General features: G+C 37.5%; 1 protein-coding gene across 1 annotated transcript in view; it reads left to right on the forward strand.

Annotated features, from left to right (window-relative positions):
• Window positions 1-21,184: 21,184 nt before the first annotated feature.
• SHOC1 (shortage in chiasmata 1) overlaps window positions 21,185-25,300 on the forward strand; it is a 74,103-nt gene continuing 69,987 nt past the window's right edge. Inside the window, exons 1-3 of the mRNA XM_072406784.1 lie at window positions 21,185-21,272; window positions 22,985-23,058; window positions 24,125-24,254. Coding sequence (XP_072262885.1) covers window positions 21,185-21,272; window positions 22,985-23,058; window positions 24,125-24,254 — 292 coding nt within the window. The remainder of the gene's footprint in view (window positions 21,273-22,984; window positions 23,059-24,124; window positions 24,255-25,300) is intronic.

A 25,300-nucleotide genomic window follows, 5' to 3' on the forward strand; every position in this document is an offset into this window, starting at 1 on the left:
TTTATTCATACTATTCTTTCTTATCAGTGTAAAACCTATCTTAGTGGCTTTTGAGTTTATTATGCTTCATGTTTATTTATTGTCACCTCTCCCTAACAAATAATAACCTGGGAATAATGACTCACTGGTCTTTTATCCATGGTACAATGAGTTACATGCATAGGTGTGCTTTGCCTAGGTGGAGTTCTTGTATTTGTTTATTTTTACACAGCATGTCATAGAGTGAATGTTATAATATGGACACGTGCATTAGAGTTGTCCTTTTATTAACTTGCAAAGTTTAAAAGCTCTATATTTAAAGCACAAACTAAAATTATATCAAAATTAGATATGAAAAAATAAATGATCATATAATGATCAAATAATATAAAGAACCCTTTATTACCTTTGTATGTTGAGACTGATAATATACACAGATAGGTTGCAATTAAGGTTAATTAGGAGAGAGTGTCTAGACTTGTAATTTTAATTGTAATCAATGTCTTTGTATAAAATAGTCAATAAAAATGTATTAATGTAAAGTCATTCGGAGCTTCACTGGATGTCAAGTCATTGGAAAAGCAAAAAAAAAAGGATATTACACACAAACACTAAATGTAACTTCCTTTCAGTGGGGTGAAAACAGATAAAATACATTTATGTACTATCAAATGTATGTCTGACATTCACGACTTTATTGATCTCAATTGCCCAACCTGTTTAAAAGGAAAACAAGGTCTAGTGTAAGGGCTGCTGCTCACAGGATTGGGCTTGTGTTGATGGTTCAGTTTGATATCTTCTTGAGATGCTTCTTCATTTAGAATTCAGCGTCAGGTGCATTTGACCAGCAGTTGACCTCCTTCTGACTTGCACTTGGACTGCTTCACATGGGTATTGAATTCCCATACACTTGTAGTAAAATTCAAAACCTGCCTAATACAAGCAAAAATCCATGGAAAGGCTAGGAAAGTTAAGGAAGGTAAAGTTATTGCACTGCAAACATTTTTGGGTGTAAGGGTGTTGGTAATGGTCTAAATTAGTCATTGTACGAAATAGTCTATATATCTTGTCTGCTCTACAATATTTAAGTACATGATAAATGTATCTAGAAAGCAGCAAGTCCCAGGTGGGTAGGAATAAAGGAGTAGGATAAATATGTCCTCTTTATATAGCATTGTATAATATTTTTACAACCCATAATTAGGTATTGTTTTATACTACATTCTTCAAGTACACAGCAACGATAAACTGTGCCAGTGATTATTTAACCACAGATACACCCTAATTTGTTCCAAGCCAGCCAAATGACAGGGTTCAGTCTGCACGTATTCAAGAGAACTGCATAAGCACTTTATGCCTACATAAAGAAATTGAAATGTATTTTACTTTACATAGAGCTATACTAAAGTCTAACTCCTTTGTCATCCTTTTTTGCATCTCTGTGCTGCTAGTCTCGTCTAGTCTTCAACCACTCCCTGTCTAAATGCATTTACATCCATGTTGGCTACATATAATCATATAATTGCTCTGGATCAAACTCTTGATAGTGGCTATCACTATTATAACTGTGGACTATGACCACTAGAGATAGAAGAACATGTAAAACTCCATGATGATAGTTGTACTTGGAATGAATTCAAGGTCAAAGCAGTAGTGATACCCATGTAGGCATAATGCTGCTTCACAATTTACAAGCATGTCCTTTTTAGATCTATAGTGTATTTGTGTATTGTAAAGATTTGTCTAGAACAAAAATTAATCACAAATCATTCAGTTCCCACTTTTGCATGAGTGATAATTTACTTTTGTAGGCTTTTTCCTGCTGATCCAGAGTTTTTGTTATGTGTGTGGTTCCTTCACGACAAAAACACAAAGTCGCCCATACACCACTGATCTTGGAAAATTATACAAATTGTTCTTTGGCTGTCCACTTGGCAACCAGGATGAATCTTGGGTTCCACATGTACCAGTCGTTCCAACAAACTATGTGTGTGGCTAAAATAGTAAATGGCAGCAATGTGCAGCATTAATACAAGTGGATTCCCAGCTAAAACTAAAAACAAAATTGTATCAATCAGCCTTGATTCTGCAGTCAGGCCAGTTACTCATAATGATTCATTGCCTGTTCCTGTATCACCACATGATGCACTTGTCTGTAGAAGGTGATGGGGAATACACTGCAGGTGCAACTGGGTAAAATCAAGAATCATCTTAAGTTAATTACATGGCCAATGAAGATTTAAAACCAGATATTTTGACACAAACAGAGCTTAATGATGTAATTCATAATCTAAATCTATCCAAAGACAAAGCAGAACTTCTTGCTTCTAGACCTTAAAGAGGAACTAAACTGAAAACGGCAAAAAAATAAAAAAAAATACACTTACCTTGAATCCCGCAGGGCAGTCAGATCACTTCGGGGGTGACCTGCATCAGGTCCCGAGTCATCCCGGAGTCGGCTCTCTGGGTGCGGCCATCTTCTGCTCTTCTTCCGGGTTCTTCATACTATGTCACCCGACCCAGGTGCCAGATTGGGTGACGTAGGATGAAAAAAATGTTTTCTATTTGAGCGAAAAGGAGCACCCAAGAGCTTCCCGGGATGCCTGACGTAGGTATCCCGGGAGGCTTTGTGCTCCTATTCATTCTCGATCGACTAGGCAGTTGAGAATTAGGAGGGTTGCTGCACCCTTTTTTATTTAAAAAAATAAAAACAACAGAATTTTTACCCCACATAAAAGGGTTGTTCACCCTTTTATGTAAAGTGAAATTTCCGAGTTTAGGTACGCTATAAGCAGAAGCACTTTCAAACCGTGTTACTGTTGCATGCATGCATGCAGATTTCCAGTATGTGCTGGGTGAGACTCACTTCTACATGAGTGCACATCCCAATATTAGGAGTGCATGGGGCACAAGGTAGCAGATACCCAGGTTTTGGAGACCATTCTGAGACTAGCCCAAAACATCCTACCTTAATGTTTATATAACAAAAAAAAAGTTTTGAAATATTAAAAAAAGTTATTTATAATACCAGGGCATAATACAAAGATGTATCAAACACATAAAAAAAATGAAATGCTATACATTTTCATTAAGAAAAAGGCTTCATAAAGCCTTTAGTTTCTGCATACCAAACTGGGATCTAGAATAATTCTTTGTAAACAGTTTACAGAAAACTGCATATCTGTAACTTTGTTGGATGATATGACATAAACTTAGGAGTCTTGTTTTTACCACACGTCTTCTGATGCAGTTAAACTGGCTCCTTTTATCACTGCCAGTGGTTTTTAAATTTCTCCTGGCTGGAACACAAATTGGCATGCACATTATTTCTCTTGTGTGTTTATAACTAATGGAATAGTATTATCAACATGGCCCATAAAACACATAAAGAATTTACTCAATGCAGGCTTTCAAGGCATGGCAATGAGGTAGTAAAGGGTGACATCAGGACATTTTATTATTAACTGGTGATGTTTGTTTACAGGGTTCCTATTTCTTATATAAAGACATTGTGTTTATATGGTGTTTCAGTGGCTAGCACTCTGACCTTTCAGTATTAGATTCCCAGGTTTAAAGCTCGGCCAAGACACTATCTACATAGGATATGTATGTCTCTCCACATCCCAAAAACATTGCGCTTCGATTATGTTATTGGAATGTGACTATGGTAGGGGCATTAAAATGTTAGCTCATTCAAGAGGCAGGTGTGACTATGTTATGTTTTGCAGAAGATGTACCAAAGAAATGTTTTAATGAATTACCTGTAGATAAGAATTTAAAGAATGTAAACTGTGAAGAAGATGAAATCTTCTCAGAGAGCCTATATGTTTAAGGTATGAACAAATACTTATATACAGATGTTTGGCTTGTGATTTCATGTCCCCTTTTTATTTTGTCCAGTGGCATCTAAACTATGTTACTGTAAGCTGCTGTAATACTGTATTACCAATGCTTATTTGTCCCTCCTAGGGGTTAAAGGATAGCGACAAATTTACGTCTGATGATAAAATGCCTTTTTTAAACCCATCTATGGGTAAAGTAATGTTTCACATGCACTTGTACAGTGGATAGGATTTTAAAATTGAGTAAAGTTTAGGTCCAGCAATGGCTCTAATCTGTTTCCTTTAATGTGACATCAAAAAGAAGTTACATTAATTTATTGTGGCAGGATTCTGTGACCCAAAGAATTTTTCCTGTCCTCTGCACTAAATATTCTAGTTAGACATTCCTCAACTTTGCTTAATCAATTATCAGATTAACTTTGAAAATAATACAATATATTCTGTATTATTTTGCAATGGGAAACTCACTGTTAAACATTAATGGTGCTGCAGATTGAAAACAATACCTAAGCAAAAGAATTTGATAATATGTTCAGTTTCTATTAGCTGCTAACCTCCAGCCTTTAACATAGAAGAACGGGGCTTCTGTAGTCTTGTTCTGCTACTGTTGTGTGGATAGAGTCAAATGAATGAGCATTCCCCAGCTGGAAAGGAAGTATGAAGGAGTATATAACTAGCAGAAACACCACCAAAAAGACAAAAAAAAGTCTGAATGAAGAAAACTAAGGGCAGGGTCACACCTGGCACCTTGCTAGCCCTTTGAGCCCTCCCATGTTAGCGCTGGTTCAAAAAGAAGCATCTGCACATGTGGGAGTGGTAGTGAGTGGTACTAGTTCAGCTCATTGCATCCCCTATTCATTCCCTATGGGGCTACTGCAGGGAGATGCTACATGTAGCATATTCCCAAGCTGCAGCATTTCCTGATGTGAGGAGGTAACAAAGGATATGCTGCAAGTGATGTGGCAGGGTTAAGTAGCTAAAGTAAATTACAAACATTTTTAAGGGTAAATCAGGCTACATCTGCATATTCCATCTGTAGTCTGAAATTATGCCTTAACTTTAAATATATTTAAAGTAATTAAACTAAAGTCAGCTAAAGCCTGACTGGATTGGATAAGGACTGTACATAATTAGGCCCCATGGATCTGTAATACTGAAACAAAATGGGAGAGGAGGCATTAGCAATTTTAATTCCTGAAAGCAGCCCAGAGGTCAATGAAAGTAAAGTGGAACAGGAAAAGTGACAGTGGAAACCAGTGACTGAGAAATTAAATGGAAGATAAAGTTTAGAAAGCTGCTGCAAATATTAATCTTGCTAATCAATATGTTGCTGGACATATGACTTTGCTCTTCTTCTTTTAGAAGATAGTTCTTTTCCCATAGGGGAGACAGAAAAAAAGATGGAAGTGAGAGTGATTGTAGTTGGTATTTTCCTCAATTTTGGAACATCTTATGGCATCTAGATAGCACAGAAAAGTGTTTGGACCTAGTCAGATGTAAATTGTAGTTTGTTTCTTTGCTGGGGAGATCCTTCCTCTATTTCTGTCCTGGTGACAGTTGTTATCAGCATTAAAAAAATTGGGGAAAATCCAAATTATTGTGCAATATACCTCATTGCATCTCTTTCTTGCTTCTGTAAAGAAGCCTTGCATCTGGAAGTACTGACTGACAGACATATCTGGCTTTCAGTTCCAGGTACAAAATGTAAGCATCTAAGACGCAATAAGAGTCATATTGATGGGTTGTGGTGTTTAGTATCACTGGGAAGCAAATATAAAGAGCCGTAACCCAGAGTGTTGTACTTTATTTCAAATAGAAATGTCTTTACCAACAACATTTTGTTCTGCAATCCTTTGATTTCAATAGTGCACTTGGTGTTTCAATTAAAATAAAAAACATAATAAAAAGAACACCTGTTTGGATAGTGAAACTGTATTAAAGTGTGTATGAAGTAAAAATACATTTGTCATAGCAAATGCCAACCGTTGTGTCTATTCCAGTTCATTTTTGCTATTTAATAACAGAGAAGGCTGAAGGCCAGAAAGCTCTAGTATGTAAAACAGTTAACACTATCAAGAATTTGGCCCTGTTTCTCTTGCCTTGTGTAGTTTACAGTTTAAAAATAACTGTGATGAAAATCACAAAGGAGTAAAGCACAAGAGAGGGAAGGTAAGGATCTTTACCACTAATGTGTGAAATATACGTAGCAGTGAGCCAAACAAAACTGGACAATTTGAGACAATGCCATAATATAGAACTTTAACCTGCCATTAACAGCTTTTAATTAAAGTGGAATCCCAGCTCCCCCAAAGCCTCCCTCTAATTTTTTTCTTTTCCGTGGCATAATGGGTGCTTCTTCTTCTTGGATTCAGCTTAGCTACCTATTTTGGTCTGTGATAGCATAATTGTACACAAAGATATGAAATTGTGTAAATCTTCTTTTTCCACCACTGTTTTGTTCACACACCTGTTTTACCACTTCTCCAGCACTCATGTTGCAGCACTGTACCCCTTTTGAACCACTTTCCTCATCTGCACATCTCTTCCATGCACTGTACCTCTCCTGCACACATTTCACTATTGTGCCCCCCGCACATTTGTCCCACCAGTCTATAACATTCACATCATATTAGTCCCATAAATGCCACCCCTTGCACATCTGTCTCATAACTGTACCTTCCCCTGCATATCTCTTTCATCAATATACCCACCTACACACTTTTATTACCAAAATGTTGCAATGCCTCATCGCTGTTAGTTCTGGACTATTAACAAGTTAGAACCCACTGTCACAGTTCTCTGTAAAGCTTAAGCTGGGTACACAATTCCAATAATTGTCGTTAGAAAACGAATGATTACGACCGATCAACAATTATGCACGATTATATGTGAACAATCGTATTGTGCACAATTCTGTACATGCTGTAATGATATGATCGTACAAATATAATCCACCAATAGTGTACACACGCTAGATACAATCGTTTGAACAATGCAGGGAGTGAAATGTAAAGGAGAAAGTGTACTGCAAAAACATGCACGATCACTAAACGACCATACACACACGATCATCAGCCAATCAGATCCACCATGACGGTCATTCATTTCCAACGACATTCCTCATTCGTTGGCTTTGTTGGTCACCTTTTTTGTAAACGATTTTCTACTGATCGGTCGTTCGTCTTTCTTTTCCAGTGATGATTATTGGAAGTGTGTACGCAGCTTAACTCTTAACAACTCCCTCATTTGGCAAGTCACTCTGGTGGGTACAACAAAAAGGTATATCAGCCACAGTCACTTCTCCAATCTTAGTCGGCTGGGATGGGACAACGTCACTCTGCCCTAAATGTTGTTCAATGCAGCCATTTTTCTAGACAACTCATCAAACTCTGTCCCTTCCTATGTATGCTTGTTTCTGTCAACAGCAATGCAGCCAACATCAGGCAGGTTGAATCCCCAGGGCAGCATGACAGCAGTCGTGATCTACCAATAATAGGACTGCTAGTTGCCTACCTTTGGTTTTTTTGGCTTATTTGTACTAAAAATATAGGTATGGTATATAGGTAATATATATCTGATTCTCTTTGTTTTAAAACCTATTTTACTTTTACTCCAAAGAGTTTTTCCAGGTATCTAGTCATTCTAGTCAATTTTCTAATAGTGCAGTAAAATAAATCATGTAACATAAACATCGTCCAAGTGTTCAGCTTCCCTAAGCTTCCTTACTCAAGCTACATTCATGGACATATCTGGTTTCTGCTTCAATCTTGTGTGGTACTCTATCAATAATTTTTTTTAGATCCAAACTTAGATTTATTAATTTTTTTTGTTTTTTCCCAATTTTGATTACAATGACTAACACTACTTCCCCTGCGTTAGACAAAGTATTTTAAAGATCACATTTGTTTTTTTTTCCAGTAGTCGTGAATGCTAGAGAAGAGTACAAGAGTACAAGTGATATAGGGCCTGGCACCTGATTATACAGTACTTAAGAGTGTTGTACCATATGGTATTCTCAAACTTTAAATCATACTTTCTTTTCTGATACAAATTAGTCTATAGTAGTCTCCTGTAGTATTACATTAACTGGTCCTAACAAGGTAATTCCTACTCCCTGCTAATATACATTACATATAATTAACAGTGAAATCTGTCAGTTAAACATGATCCTTCTATCCCATACTTTCTGGAACCTCTTAGGGAACACACCTGTCCCTTTAAAGTAACAGGCATGCTAACAGACTGTGCCCTGCAACCCGAAGAAGGTTGGATCTTTTTGTGACTGGCAAGTACCAGGCTTGTCCAGGCTGATAGTCAAGGGTATATATTTTTTTAGTGACTGTCAGGACTGTCATAGTGACTGAAATGGCTGCTCACCCCCACCTAAGCTCACACACACATATATATATATATATATATTTTTTATATATATATATATTTATATATATATATATAAATATATATATATATATATATATATAGAGAGAGAGAGAGAGAGAGAGAGGTAGAGATAATTGTTTTCTATGTATTATTATTAATAATTAACAGAATTTATATAGCGTCAACATATTACACAGCACTGTACATTAAATAGGGATATTCATATGGTTTAATAATTCCAAAACAATACATTCTATTGTTCTCTTTGAAATATACCACAATGGCACAATGTTCCTGGAAATGATTTTCAGTTTTATGCCACAAAATGTTATCTTGTACAGTAAATGTTCTCGTGGAACCATCAAATCTCATCACTGAAAATGAAATTGAATAATTACCCATTTTCTTCTGTACATTATCAGTAAGCAACTAAGAAACTAGCATTTCTCTAGGCACACCCAGGACACTCCTTAGGTATTATGTAATTTAAAAGGATTACAAATCTGGTTTGCATTAAAGCAAAAAATAGGCTAATTGCAGTTTTCTTATTCCTTATCCAAATGTAATAACCAGCAACTTGTCTTCTGCTGGTTTCTCCTGATTGCTTTTAGTTTGCAGTTTGTCTCTTTATTGTTATGCTACAGGCTAGAGGGGTATTACACTTGTCAAAATGACCTTGTCTTACATTAGCTTAATACACATGATCTGAAAATGCATTAAGAAAGAATTGATGACAGTTGTAAATGTCACCATGCTAGTTTTAAAGATGGCTTGAGGTATTTATGAAAGAGCAGTGGATAAAGCATGCCGCATTAATCATATAAACTAGAAAAAGTGATTTATTGGGAATTTACTTCTGTATACTACATTTATTGTTCACTTTGCTGCCTGTTTTGTATTCAGAAAAATAGTTCAGACTGTTTGGGGATGATTAATGAAGCTGGAAAAAGCAATATAGAGCAAAAGTGTAGTTATAGTCCATAGCAATCAGATTCATTTATCAGCCAAGGGAAGGGAAGATGAAATGGAACAAAATCTTGTGTGTTTACAGCTGCTCCCGGATGTTGCCAAGTTTTGCCGAACTGAGCATCCAGCTACTAGTAACTGGTCTTGTTGGCTATGGAAGAGGACACATGCTGGCACCTCTTGCTAGTTCTCCCCCAATCCTAGCTTTTTTGTGTGTGGATCATTTGAACTATCTCTATAGCACCCCCTACTAAAAAAAATCCTAATTTTGACAGAAAAAAAACATTACAAGTCATTTACAGTCCCCTTACAAGGGACTGTGGATAGGTAAGCAAAGCACCTTTATATGGTACAGTTAAGAAAATAAACAAGTTTGCAGCAACAGTGTTTAAAAAGTCAGCTTAGGGCTCAATTTATAAAACACGGAATTCTATTTTCCCTCAAACATTCCCTCATGGGAATCTTCCAGGTCCATGTGTTTCAATGGCAACAGTTGAATCCCATCAGGCAAGAGCCCTTTGTATTCGAAATTAGTTGACTTTCCTTACATTCGAGCTCGTTCATAGGAGCTGCCACTGGTAGAGGGAACATTATTACTTTTTTAAAGTTAAGTAAAAATGGAAATTATGCAAGTGTACTGCCTGGACTCTAGCAAATACCTCCATACCAAAGAGAGAATTAAAAACAAGCAAAAATGTAAAACCCAGGGTTGGCAGTAAATTTTGAATAGTTTGCTAAGGCCCTAAGACTAATTTTTTTAAAAATGCCCCATTCACAAAAAAAACAATTTTTGCTGCAAATAAATTTTGCTCATCATTCCTAATTAGAATGTTTGTTATGCTTTTTCAGGTGGACAGTTGTTTGTTCAAAGTGGGACCTGAATGAACCCATGATAACACTAAAGATTAAGTGAATGTGATTGGTGGGAAGGTAGGGGTAGAGGGAAAACAATGGAAAATACTTTAATATTTTGTACAAGTGAAATATGTTTTGTGTTGTGTCTGCATCTTTTAATAACTTACTGGGTTTTTACAGGTCGGCCAAGGTCAGTTTTATTATAGGAGAAGGAAATGCTGACTTTGACTCCTAAGTAAATCTTACCACAATAATTACCCATACAAATTGCAATAGGGTTCAATAGTCCAGGTTAGGTCTAAACTACACAGGAGGTTTGTAATCATTTAATAACTTGAAATAATCCTTTTGTTGGCAGTCTCGTCAGTTGAAAAACTTTGATTTTAGTGCTGTGAATGAGACCTTTGTCAAAATATATGCCTATTTAGATAAACATGCCAAAACCCTACTGTTTAGATATTTAGACTATTTATATCTTATATATTTATATATATAAATATATTTATAGATTGCAGCTATAGTTAAAAGTTGCGTTTATTCAAATATATTTCTAAAACCTACAAATACTATTTCATGTAAATTGTTACACCTTATAAAGAGACAAATAAAAGAGAACAGTGAATTGTGCATACTCAAAGGTAACATCAGCAAGATCAAATATCCAGTACCCTTCAATTGAAGGTATGGCATCTATTTTAATTCTTTATCCAATTACCATATGTTAATTTCTTAAGGCTGCCCATGCCTCATGGCTATACTTCCAACATGTTTTATTGATCATACATCTGCTTTTTTAAAGGATTTTAAAGGTTTTTTTTAATAGTTTAAGCACAATATACCATATTTAAATCTAAATAAAAATTTTGTGTACACATTTACATTTCTATAGGATCTATTGGAGTAATATCATGTATATAATACACCAAACTTTTGACTATACCTTTCAGTATTATTTGTGTTAACCAAGGTCATAGTCATAGGTTCGAAATTTGATCCTACTTCAAAATTTAGCTCCAAAGAAGGGCAAAAGGTAGAAGGAGACCAAAAAAAGGGGATTGTTTTTGTGCCAGTTTAAGTCAATAAGACCTTATCAAAAAACCTAAAAACCTACAAGTATTATATTAAAGAGGAACTATACTCACAAAAAACAAAAACACACTTAGATCACTCAGATCACTCCAGGGGTGTCTGGCATCGGGTCCCGCGTCGTCTCAGCATCCATCCCGGAGCCGGCGATCTGGGCGCCGCCACCTTCTTCTTTTGTTCTGGGTTCTTCATCCTATGTCACCCTATTTTGCACCTGGGTTGAGTAGGATGAAGAACCCAGATGGATGGATAAAAATACATTTTTCTCTTTGAGCAAAAAGGCTCCTTCTGCGCATGCGAGATTCTCGGGCATGCGCAGAAGAAGCGTCGAAGAGCCTCCCGAGATGCCTACCGTAGGTTTCCCTGGAGGCTTTGCGCTCCCACTCATTCTTGACTGCCTAGGCGGCCAAGAATTGGGGGGCGGTACTGCACCCTTTTTTAAAAAAAAAGGTGTTGCACCTAAAAAAGGCACCCTCATTTATAACTACAGCACAATACTGTTGGGTGAATGACTTTATTATAACTCTAAGCGACCTTTGGGTGACCAAGCTTTTTTCAGTGTTAAGAATTTCATTAGAACTCATTTTTTGTTTTTTTATACCCTTTGCAACATTAAAATGTGTTCCCCAATGGTTTTCTGTCAGTTTGTTGGGTTCCTTTGTTGCCTTTGTTCTCTGATCCTATCATCTACTTTGACCCACAAGTGTTACATGCTATTAAAGCCTCTACCTCTCCTGATAAAGCAGTGTTATATTTCCTCATTTTCATGCCTCTCTACTTGGAGGAAAACTTCATCTTAAATATATAGTAATTATATAACTTGTATCCTTTTTGTATGTGTGTATCTTTTTTTAATAATATTACTTTATTACTAAACAGGATTTATATAGCGCCAACATATTTTGCAGCGTTGTACATTGAATAGGGGCTGCAAATGACGGACGAATACAGACAGTGGCACAGAAGTAGAGGACCCTGCCCAGAAGAGCTTACAATCTAGTAGGTGGGGGAAGTAACACACAGTAGGAGGGGGGATATGTAATGGTGGGAAGTAGTGAGGGTGTCAAAAGACAGAATGATGGGATTTAAGGGCTCTTTTAAAAGTACAGAAAGTAGGAGCAAGCTGAATAGAATGAGGAAGACCATTCCAGAGAGTCAGGACAGCTCTAGAGAAGTCTTGGAGCCGTGCGTGTGATGAGGTTATGAGGGAGGAAGTCAGTAGTAGGCCATTGAAGGAGAGAAGGGAGCAGCTAGGGGAGTATTGTTTTACCAGGTCGGAAACATAGGTGGGACAAGTGGGTAAGTGGTATTCGAAGGCAAAGTACAGGAGCTTGAATTTGATACTAAGATGAAATGGAAGCCAATAAAGAAAACTACAAAGAGATGCAGCAGAAAAAGAGTGGTGGGAGGGATGGATAAGTCTGGCTGCAGCATTCATAGAAGATTGTAGAGGAGAGAGTCTGGTTAGTGGAATACCAGAGAGGAGGAGGTTACAGTAGTCCAGACAAAAGATGATAAGTGTGTTGAGTGTGAGAGAGTCTGGTTAGTGGAATACCAGAGAGAAGGAGGTTACAGTAGTCCAGACAAAAGATGATAAGTGTGATGAGTGTGTACAAGGAGTTTAGTGGTTTCTGGGGATAGGTAGGGGGGATTTTGGAGATGTTGTGCAGGTGAAAGTAACAGGACCTGGAAATGTTCTGAATATGGGGGGTAAATGAGAGGGCAGAATCAAAGGTGAAGCTAAGACAAAGTGCCTGAGGGGAGGGACGAATAGTGTTATTAACGGGGGGGGGGGGGGGGGGGGGGGAGGGGGGGGGGGGGGGGAGATGATGAGTTCAGTTTTATCATCAATCACATTCAAAACATTAAAAATGTGCGATAACCATGAATAAATATTGCTGTCTAGGGTTACCCAATCCTAAGGGCATGCCCAGTTGTTTTTCGATGGGTTTCACAGATTAAATCCTCTTCTTCAGGAAAACAGAAGACAGAAATATCTGGTTCCTGCAGCTCATAAAGCTCCACCTAACCGGTCAGAGCAGGCAAGGACAGCAGTATTTTGATATAAGCAATGGTTCAATCAGCAGAGATCCGTTATAAGAATATCAACATCGTAATTTTCCCTTTTCAGGTTTTACTTCTTAGTGGCCATACTATCATTTAAATCGTCATGATTCATGATGATAATTTGCTCTAATACCCAATGTTACCAGCCATAAATGGTTCCTTGTATATAGTTTCACTTTCCATCAGACTCCCGTCTTACTGAGTGTTCAGCTACTGCCTCAGTGTGCCTGCATATGGCGTCCCCACGTGGGAACGCCTAGTGCAGGTCGAAAAACAACACAACGAAAAACAACTGGGTATGCCCCTAGGATTGAGTAACCCTAGACAGGAATATTTGTTCATGGTTATTGAACATTTTAATGTTTTTAATGTGAGTGTTCTTGTAAGGAACTTACCCGCCCTGCGAGCCTGCGGTGTCCCTGGGGTTCCCAGCCACAGAGGGAGACCCCTCCTCCTGTATCACTGTCTGTATTAGTCTGTCATTTGCAATCCCTATTTAATGTACAGCGCTGCGTAATATGTTGGCGCTATAAAAATCCTGTTTATTAATAATAATAATAATAATAATAATAATAATAATAATAAGGTGTTCAGTTTGTGCCATTGTACTCTTCTTCTACACGTCTTATACATATATACATATATATATGTTTAGGTGTGTGGTAGGAATAGTTTAGTCATATATTGAAACTGCTTCCAAGAATTACAAAGCACGTACTATATGAAGCATACAGTGATTTTGAAATTATATTATATGAATGTCATATGATGATGATGCAGTTTAAAATATCTCCTTTGTGATCCATTATTCCAGGTCAAAAAGTGTGTTTCATCTGGAAGTGAGTCATGCTGATGATTTGTAGAGCTGCAGAGTACAGGTGATGTCATGAAAGTGTCCTGTGCAATTGTGTGTTTCTGTGTCACAGGCTATAGCTTAAGTTTTTTAGAAGTACTTCCTACTGTGGTGGAAACAATATCACCTTTTCATTTGTTTTATTCTAGTAAAACGTGTTTTTCAGTTTCACTAACCTCTATTACCTCCTACCTGGATTTTTTTGTAATGAACACAATGTGACATCATTTGTAAAAATGTAAGGATGTAAAAGCTGTATCTGTAATATAAAATACCTTTGTATATCAATAAATATTTGTATCAACTCAAACCAATATATTAGATTGGAAACAATTATGCCAATGCTGTTGCTGTTTCATGCCAAACTATAGTCAACAGTTATTTCAAACAGTTTAAGCTGTCTTATTTATTGATGTCTGTGCACTCCCTGCACTTCCAGTAAGGCCTGGAGCGGGGGGAACGCAGAGAGACCTAGTGGAAGGCCTCCATGACTGGAAGGGGTAGGGTGCAGGCAGTGAAAGGGTTAAGTACTGGAAGGTTTCGGAGGGGAAGTGGGCGGGAGTAGAAGGGGTGACGTAGTGGGGTGAGGGGATAGAGGCGTGAAGAGGAGGATCATTAGACAGCAGGACGGGAAGAGTAGAGAAAGTTTCCCACCCACCCTCCCTTGTTTTGGGGATTTCTGATGGTTAGTGTGTTTGGTAGGAGGTTGGCGGTGAGGTCCTCGAGGGAGGTGGTTGTTTTTATATATTTTTAAGTGGGGGTGATAGACCCATCTTCGGTATGGGAGTCTCTAGGTGTGTTTATGGGAAGGTTCAGTTGTTGTGGTTAGAAAAGGGCTGCGAGTACCGGTGGTATCGTTCCGGAGCTGGTGGTTTGCTGCTAGGAGCATATATATCACAGTAGTGCAGACCCAAACTAGTATGGGCGAGTTGTAGTCGGGGCCTTCGAGGACCAGTAACCTGGGGGAGTGTTGTAAGTTAGTCAAGATTAATTGAATAGAGTTAATTATTGTATGTGTATAATATTTATGGTTAATTATTTGTTGATGTGTTAAATATTGTTATTTATGGTTATTTATTTTTGAATATTTATTGTTAATTAAAGTTGTTTTGTTTAATGAAAGGCTTACAGGCCATTTAACCAATTTTGTGTGGTGTTATAATTAAGGTTAAGAGGGGAAGGTTTGGGGAAGGGGGAGAGGGTTTGAGGAAGGGAGAGGAGGGCACTGAATGTGGTGGCTCTACCTTGTCACAATCATGTATAACCATTGGAATTGAAAATCCCAATGGGGAGGTTTTATCCTTCCTTCTGTTTATTTAGAGCATAGAAAATTTGTATAGCTGAACTGAAAAATTGCTAAATGCACAGATAAAATATATAAGGAAGTGTTTTACCTGGCAACATTTTTTTATTTCTGTACATCTAATCCTGAGATTTACACAGCACTGGGCTTAAGGCAGTATGTATAATATAGAGTAAGGGGGCATTGCAAGGAAGTGAAAGATGTAAGACATTAGAAAAGTATCAGGCAATACTCACTGCATGTAATGGATGCAGTTTTAATAGACGTGTAATAAGCTATAGGCTGAGGCACTGCATGAGACATGTTTCTGCCATTGTTTGTAATACAGTGGCATGAAACTTTATTATAGGTTTAATATAGGGGCATGAAGCACTGCATATTTGAAAAGTTTAAAACACTGTGTGGAGTATGAAGTAGGGGTCTAACATAGCCAATCCTAAAACCTAAAATACTCAGAACCATCTATATGTTATAACCAGCTATATTTTGTAATTTGTCAGTGGAAAAAATAAAGCTTTTGGATCTATTACAGCCAATAAATCTATTACGTTTCCAATAGGACATTTCACTATCTAGATGCTCAACTGTACAAATTCTTGTAAGTTGCAAATTCTGAAGTCAGTTTAATCAATGGTTATGAAATGGTGAACAGCTACAGGGTAACCTTGCTGCAATGCTGAGTATTGAAGACTGAAGGCTGATCATTAAAGGCAGCATACTGGCGTGTTCTGCTGGTTCTGTTTCACCTCTCCTGACTCCTGCACTTTGCATATTACATACATCTATAAATACAAAGTTCAGACCAAATGGTTTATTGGTAAAACAGCTGCTGGTTTTCATAAAGTTCCTTATTTAAATATTTTAAAAGTTTTTCTGTGTGTGCAGATATGTAATGGTATTTTGTCCTGAGGTGTCTGTGAGGCTGTCACTTGTAGATCCAAATTTTTTTATGGGTAAGGACTGTGGCATATGTGTGTAGTGTATGCAGTAAGTAGACATAGGTTCTGTTTAATCATCTTGCCATAAACCACTTAGGCGCATTCTGTCCATGCCTACCATGCAAACATAATTTTGTGTTCTATTACAGGGTGCCCCAAGTCACTTGAGATACAAGTCATGCTTACATTTGTCACACTGTGTTTACTTTTTTTAAACCCCAAAATTGATTTTGAGGTTCACTGCTTAAGATGTTATGTCCAGGTTCCAGCCCCATAGATAGGATCAAAGAATTGTATAGGGCCTGAAGGAGACTCAGCCTGTTTACATTTTTTTCATTTCATGTCCAGGTTCTAGCCCCAGAGATAGGTTCAAAGAGTTGTATAAGGCCTGAAGGAGGCTCAGCCTGTTTACATTTTTTTCATTGTTAAAATAATTACTGTTTATTTTGTAAGAACAGTTTCTGTCCTTTTTTAGGCTGTCAGCAAAAACTGTGCTTTTTTTGAATTTTTTGTGAGTGTGAGATAAAATCAGTAAGCTTTTATATTAATACACTAGTAGCTTCAGTGTTACTGAAACAAATTACCTATAAAACACTAATAATAACTTTGTGGCAGTTTCTGACAGGGTGCTGTTTGCTTTAAACTTAGCTTTTATTCTTTAAAATTCTATAAAAATGCAAAATCCACCTAAGCCAGGTCAAATGCAGGCCAGAATATAGATAATTGTAGGCCAAATGAATCTGTCAGTGAATTCTGAATTATGTCAAACGCATCATAAAATTATGTCAAATTAATACCATTGGCACAAGCATACTCTTGAACCACCCCAGATTTGGCAGACCTGTCCCAGATTTACAACATAATCCAGGCATCCTGTTGATTCAGGCATTTGTGCCCAACTGCTGTGTTCATTACAGAATCCTTGGGTAGAGAAATATTGTTTTCCCCCCATTCCCTTTGTGGGCACTATTGTTCTCCTACATCCCCCGCCCTTTGCCCACCCACCTCTGGGCACTATTATTGCTCGGCACTCTCTACTAGGCACTGTTGTTCACCTCACCCCACTGGATACTATTGTTCTTCAACTACCCCAACTGGGCACATTTGCTCTCCTATATTTTCTGTGGGACACTATTGCTCTGCTAAGCAATAGCATTCACCTAACCCCTAATGCCCCCCCCCCATACACCTACCCTCTAATGCAGGGGTCGGCAAACTCCGGCGTTTAGGCCAGATACAGCCTAGCCGGTAGTTTGTTCCGGCCTAACGCCCCCTGGCCGATCCAGCTCCAGAGCCGTGGGTTGCCAGGGGGTGTTAGGAACTACCGGAGCCGCTGGAGCTTTGTTGCCGCCTGCTTGCTGTGGCTCCCCTATTTACCACGGGCAGCGTTGATACTTCCGCCGCTGCGGTAAATAGGGAACGCTCTCTGAAGAGAAATCCCTTTCCTCGGCAATGCATATGGAGGAGAGGGAACTCACTTCAGGGGGCGTTTCCTGGTGGTGGGCGGAGGCATTAGGGCGGGACTCCAGCCTAGTGTGCTCTTGCCCACCCCTGAAATGGCCTATTGGCCGTGAAAGTTTGCCGACCCCTGCCCTAATGGGTACTATTGTTTTCTACACTCTCCACTGCGCACTTTTATTCCCCTCATCATCCCAGGATGGGCACTTTTGTTTTTCCAAAACTATTGCTGCTTTTTAGTCTGGTCCACCTTCAAAGCAGGATTCTTTGTGCACCTCATCTCTTCTTTATCTCCAGTTGTCCTTTTTTGTCATGTTTCAAAGTTGGAAAGTATGCACTGACCCAAATCCAGTGGACTGATGCCCTTTAAGCTGTAGGAAATGTAATTTCTCCATACAGGACACAAAGGGCTGTATTTATAAAGCAGTGAATCTGGCATTCTCTGAAACATTGCCTGGTGCAGAATCTTTCAGGTCCATGTGTTTCTATAGCAGTAATTTATTCTCCACCGGGAAATGTTTCAGTGAATGTCAGATTCACTGCTTTATAAATAGACCCCCAAATGCCCATACATGTATGCATCTATGTATTTTTTATGACAGGAAAGGATCTGGTTGATCATAGCTGTGAATGAGCATTTTTGCCTGCAAAAATCATAAAACATAGCACTCAGAAAACTACAGTACACTTCAGATCATGTTTCTTGGGCCTTTATTACAGGACAAGTCTATTAGTAGTTATGACTGGGGACAGACATCACAAACATACAACAGTGGGATCACTTTACAACAAGCTGTACCTCTGCCAATGCAGCTCAATACAGCCACCTACTGGTAATATAATAATATTCTGTTCAAGGGACCAATATAAGGAAATATTTTTGTGAATGGAGCACTTTTATTTCTTTTTGAATCTACATTGCCATAAAACAATGTAAAAAAAGTCTTTACAGGCTGATAAGAAAAAAAAATAGTTTATCTAATAAATATTAGCAATATAAGTGAGTGGTACGCCATGCTCCTTTTACTTTTCCTACTCACATAGTAATAACTCAACTTTCTGAGATAAAAAGGAGGAACATCTTTTAGCACACAGTATGTAGGTAAAGAGAACACCTTGACTCCACTGATGCAGATCACAAATAATTATTATGCACAGTCGCTTAAATCTGTAAGTGCATTTGTCACCACTACTTTTCCTTTACACTGGCTCTAAATATCAATATGCAATATGTTAGAGTAAAGGCCATGGCTTTGTAATTTTTTTTACAATTGGTACCTGTCTCTGACATTCACTGAAACATTCCGTGGTGGAAAATCTTCCATATTTTTTTTTTATACCAGTAATGGATTCCCCACCAGAGAAAATGCTGCAGGAGCTCACTAAGGGCTTTATTTATAAATAAGTGAATCAGACATTCACTGATTTATAAATAAAGCCCTTAGTGAGCTCCTGCGGCATTTTTCATTGGCAACAGGATTGCTGACAACAACTGCTCATTATTCACTTCCATGGGCTTAGCTATAAATTGCTATTCTATTGCAGCCAGTAACTATGCATCCAGATAAGCAAAGTTATAACCTAAAACATTATTATTATTACACAGTATTTATATAGTGCCAACATGTTATGCAGCGCTTTACAAAGTCCATAGTAATGTCACTAAGTGTCCCTTAAAGGGGCTCACAATGTAATCTTTTTACCATAGTGTCATTACCCCCATCTAAGGTCAATTTTGGCGGGAAGCCAGTTAACCTAACTACTACTACGTTTTTGGAATTATTATTATTACACAGTATTTATATAGCGACATCATATTATGCAGCGCTGTACAAAGTCCATTGTCGTGTCCCTCAAAGGGGCTCTCAATCTAATGTCCCTACCATGGTCATATGTCATTTATACAGTCTAAGGTCAATTTTGGGGGGAAGCCAATTAACCTCACTGCATGTTTTTGGGATGTGGGAGAAAACCCACACAGACACAGGGAGAACCTGCAAACTCCATGCAGATAGTGTCCTGGCCGAGATTCAAACCTGGGACCTAGCACTGCAAAGGCCAAAGTACAAACCTAACTAAGTGAGTCACCATGCTGCCCAACAAAAAAATATAAATATATCTATGTAAAAATAGAATAATTTTCCCCTGAAAGCTTTTAAGTTTTCCATTTTCTTCTGACAATAAGGGTCATATAGAGAGGAATGGCACTCACATGCTGTCTTTATATAAACAAAACACTATCTTGTTAACCTTCACTGTGATTACTTTAAATCTACGAGAAGCACAAACAATTTTATGAAACCTAAATATTTATATATGATAGTTCTCTTTCACCCAAAATTCCTTGGTGAAGCTTAACATTTATCTAATAGAACTTGTCTGGAGACTTTCTCTGTGAGACATCACGGTATTAAATCTTTTTAATAAATTCAAGATCAATGTACTTTGTGTTCTCTTGTGTTTTTAAGTTTCAGGGTCACTGTTATAATTGTTGATGGTGAATTCAGTGATTGTCATCAGAAATCCTACCCTTGATATTATTGTACACTTTGAGTTTTTCACAGTGTGCATTGAAAGCTGAAGCATGTCAGACAGAGTGCACTTTGGTGGCTGATGAACATTTGGAATCATCTTACACTTTCCTTCTCTTTTATTCATTGGATTTCAGTCCTTTTAATCATGGAGGCTCAGCATCACACATGGGTGTTTGGATTCTGTAACACAATGGGCCTGATTTATTAAAGCTCTCCAAAGCTAGAGAGGATTTATTTTCATCAGTGAACCTGGGAGATTCTTCAAAGGTATGTGCTAGCAAATGTTTTGAATCCTGGGCCAGATCCATTCCAGGTTGGCGGAATCACCCAGCTTCACTGATGTAAATGTATCCTCTCCAGCCCTGGAGAGCTTTATTAAATCTGGCCCCATGTGTACAATCTCTCCTAAATCTTCTTTAGTTGTACCAGGCCTATGTAATGTGAAGTCTGCTTTTCAATCCGGTCATACTATATCCATTCAGGTAGGCTCTTGCACTGCCTAGTGATTGGATTGTACAATCAGATCTATATTGGCTTGTTTTTGTAATGAGGTTTAAGCTGCAGCTAGCAGTTTTAAACCTAATTTTAATAGATTTTTAATGAAATATGCAGTGTGGATGTAGCTAGGAAGCTGTCTGTCTTATTCATATTCGTTCTAGCTGCTTCCCAAATTTATCTGCATCTAAAGCAGATCAATTTCCATTAAAAACTGGGTTTGTCACACCTTTTCCTTGAATAACTGTTTCTAAGTTAAATAAAATGTGTTTCATATGTATTTGCTGCATAATAAATGGGATGCCACTGGCCTGTATTTTATTAACTTGGCCAGTAAAAAAAATAGAATTAGTTGCCAATGTCACTAATAGGAAAAAGACCTAAAGGTTGATACTTTTTTCTCTCCAGAAAAGGTGATAACTGTATAGATGCCCCATGTAAACAACCCTAAACAGACACTATCATTCCCAATTACAAAACTGGCCATTACAGAGATTGGTTATTCTGTATCACATGGTAAATGCGCAATGCTTTCTGGGATGTTTAGTTTAAATTGGTTGCTAAGCCCTAACCATGAAACAGTGACAGAACTATATTTCCCAGAATCCCCCTGTGACCACCATTTTACCTCACACTTATCAATGATACCTACACCTGATATATACTGCTAATATATTTCCTATCCCTGGACCAATTCAGGTAGCATGGACTCTCAGTGCACTATTTTACCTCATCAGGAACAGACAGTAGTCTGTGTGCTCTAGAATTATTAGTTCTGACTGGAATGTGTGTTATAAACAGTTCCTGGTATTCTCTTCATTAAGTCAACATTCTGTGGAAGCTGGTAATGTTTGTAGTGGTTATTATTTTCTCCCTCATTAGGGGCCTGTTCCTAATGAGGCAGATTTTCCTTTACATACAAGTCAATGGCAAATATTATTTTTAATATTATTAATAATATTAATAAACAGGATTTATATAGCGCCAACATATTACGCAGCGCTGTACATTGAATAGGCAATGTAATAACCATTCAAAGCATGTGATGAGGAAGTCCAAAATAATGGACTCACATGCACGTGTCAAAGAATTGTGACTGAGCTCAGAAGTATCACAGATCCGAACATGTACCCCAACCTGCGTGCAACACAAAAATACAGACTCCGATCCAACCTATTTAAGATATTCTGTATTTTTTGTTGTTTGTTTTGTTTGTATCTGTTTATGACAGGCTGTGTACAACTCATCCAATCTAGCTGCTGGATGATCACAGCAGTTCTATAAATGTATTTTATAGAGGAGATATTTGATTAGATTGATTGATTAGAATTTTTAAAAATATCATGCCAGGACAATCTACTTTACATTCGCATCTAAGGCAATGTTTGCAGTAGTTAGTGGTGCAGCTGCCTCATGCCTCATGGTTCTCCGTGCAGAAGCCCCATTGAGAATGAATAGGGGCGACAATGAGCAGTATAGAATACCTCACTACCACCAGCTGTCAAATGTGCAGATTCTGTCAAAAGTGGAAGTAAACCCAAAGCAAAAAAATCATACTTAGCTTCAATCCAAGCAGATCAGTCTATCCATCGGGAGGTGTCTTCCATCGGGTCCCGCATCAACCCAGTATCCGTCTTCAGCCCAACGCAAAGGAAGCGCAAGGCGCCGTAATTTTCTCCTCTATTCTTCGTACGTCTTCTCCTCTATTCTTCGTCTATCTTCTTCGTACGACAGATCGGGTGACACAGATTGAGAAAAAACTTGCCAATCTCACTGCACATGCGAGATTGGCAAATTTTTTCCCTATTGATGAAAGGGCTCCTTCTGTGCATGCCCAAGATGTTTGGGCATGTGCAGAAGGTGTAGCCAAGAGCCTGCCGAGATATCTACGTCATGCATTTTGGGAGGCTCTGTGCTCCCATTCATTCTTGATCGCCTAGGTGATCTAAAATTAAGGGGGCAGTGCTGCACCTTTTTTTTTTAAAAAAAAAAAGGAGTGTTGCACTATTAAAAAACCCAAACAAAATTTTTACTTTAAATAAAAGGGTTGTCTAGCATTTTATGTAAAGTACAAATTCTGAGTTTAGGTACGCTTTAAGAACCTGAGCTGTAGTGAAACTGGCTGAGCAGCTGTTGGGGTGTTTGTCAACAACGCTGTTACTGTAAAACAACAGTGTTACTGAAATGAACTCTGCTTAGTTAATAAATATTTTTAATTTTGCTTTTAGGTAACTTTACCTTTGAAATGAAAAAAGCAACTTTTCCTGCATTTAAGTTTCTTGCCCTGGACTATGCTTTTGAGGTATGGAATGATTTCTTTGCTAATTCTTACATCGGAGACTGGAATTGTACAAGAATGAGTTCATCACAGGACTATCCTGCATTTACTTTCAGTGTGAAACTAATTAGCAACTAAAATAAAATATCAATGGATCATGTTTAAATGTGATTAAAAAACTAATTGTTAAAGCCTTGAAATACCTTTGTCCTGGCTAGTGAAACTTTATTTAATTATTTTACCCCTGGGTATTTCATATACTGGGTACTGGAACTGGTAAATATTTGGTACAGTATGTAGTTACATTACATTCTACAGCATGTAACATCCTGAGACCCTTACCACAGCCACAGGGACAAGCATATGCTAAGGCTATGAAACTTTTTTTTATAATCATACATTTTCTTTGTACAATGAAAGGCACACAAACACAGGGAGAGCATACAAGATCTATGCAGATAGTTTAATTGGTGGAAACTGACAGAATGTCATCACTGCAAGGCAACAACTCCAACCAATAATCCATTGGATGAATACTATTCAAAATCTTTCCATCCTGCTAAGATATATTAGATTTTTTTATCACCTCCAAAACCAGTATAACTTTGGGCTGTGGCCACTCTCATACAGTTAATTCCAGTGACAGACAGAAGGAAATCCTGATGACATGCAAATATTAATATTATATTATTCCGTTCCTCCTCCCTGAGTCTCTTACTGTCCCTGTTGTCTCCCAAGTTAGGGAAGGGAGTAATACAGAATAAGTGGCAAAATGAAACGAATGGGGACTAAGTGATATGTTGGGGACTGAAAGTCATGAATTAAGAGAACTGATCAAGAGTGCCAGTAATTTGGCTGAAAAGTCAGTCAATTCAGAACTATAGAGTTTGCAGTTGCAATTGTGCCTTATAAACAAGAAAAATATCCACTGTGGACAAAATAAGGATTTGACAGTTTGGTCTGTATGTTCAATATTTAACTTTGCTATTGTTACCATCATATTGTTAGCTGTGAAGTCAGTTCAACCTGAAAGTTAGAAGCACACCAGATATTTTTTATAGCTCTCTTCTATATTTTTTGTGTTATTTAGAATGTCATGAAACAAAACATTTCCATGTCTTGGATGCTTATTCCTTTCCCAAATGGGATTCTACAGGAAGAAGACTATTGCCATACCAAAGTCTTTGTAAACGACATGTACAGAACACCATGGAAGACATGTATGCAGTCTTTTTACTTAGTATTCTATTTGTATACTTTTCTACATAAATTTTAGATTTCTTCCAGTGTGCATGAGACAATGTACATCCGTATTCATATTACTATATATTTTCTGTATATTTATATTGAATTTTCTTTACACTTCCTTTGAAATCGATACAGGTAAAGATTGGTAATGTTTTTACCTATTCAGAACAGCTAAATATATTTAACTAATGTCTGCACATGTACACAGGTTTGGACAAAATATTTTAGTTTGAGCTCAGTTACTTACTAATTGGTGGACAACACCAAATGTATTAGCTCTAATGGCCAAACATGTTTATTCAGCACAATCTACAGTATATCTAAACTATGCTTTGAAATACTTTACAACTGTGATGTCATTGTGCAGGTTTAGTAAAAGAAAATGTATTTTTATCCCTTTATTTAACTTCATATCTAAAACATGTCAGGACATTTCTTATGTCCAGCATTGCTTCTTTTGCTATTATCAGCAATTACCAGCTATATAAAAATGGCGGGCGGAAATTGTTTTGTATAACACAGCAGGTGCAACTGGCGAAATGCAGAAGGCCTTAGTAAAATGTGTAAAATGACACTTATAGACAATCTGCAAGTGTCATTTTACTCAGGAGCGGCTGCATTTTGAAAGCTGATTCTGCTGTGTTATACAAAAAAATTGAAGCTGTCATTTGCACATTGAGTAAGTACAATATAACAATGACATGTTTCATTGCATTCACTATTCATTTCATATGTCAATCAAATATGTGACGAGTTAAAAAACCTTGTCAAAACAAATTACAAAAAAATGTTTTCCTATTTACACTAATCAACATATATGTTGTATGTAGATAAAAAATGTGTTCATATTTTTATGTTGCTTATAGTTTTTGAATCTGATAATGTCATTTTCTTGGCTCATTATTCTGTGATAAAAATTGTTCACTAATATGTTCCTGTACCCTATGTGATTTTCCTGAATCTTTGTTTCCCATTTTTTATCCTATTAGGTATACGCTTTAAATTCTTTATTCAATAA

This window comes from Pyxicephalus adspersus, chromosome 3, assembly GCF_032062135.1.
Source record: "Pyxicephalus adspersus chromosome 3, UCB_Pads_2.0, whole genome shotgun sequence".
Lineage (NCBI taxonomy): Eukaryota > Metazoa > Chordata > Amphibia > Anura > Pyxicephalidae > Pyxicephalus > Pyxicephalus adspersus.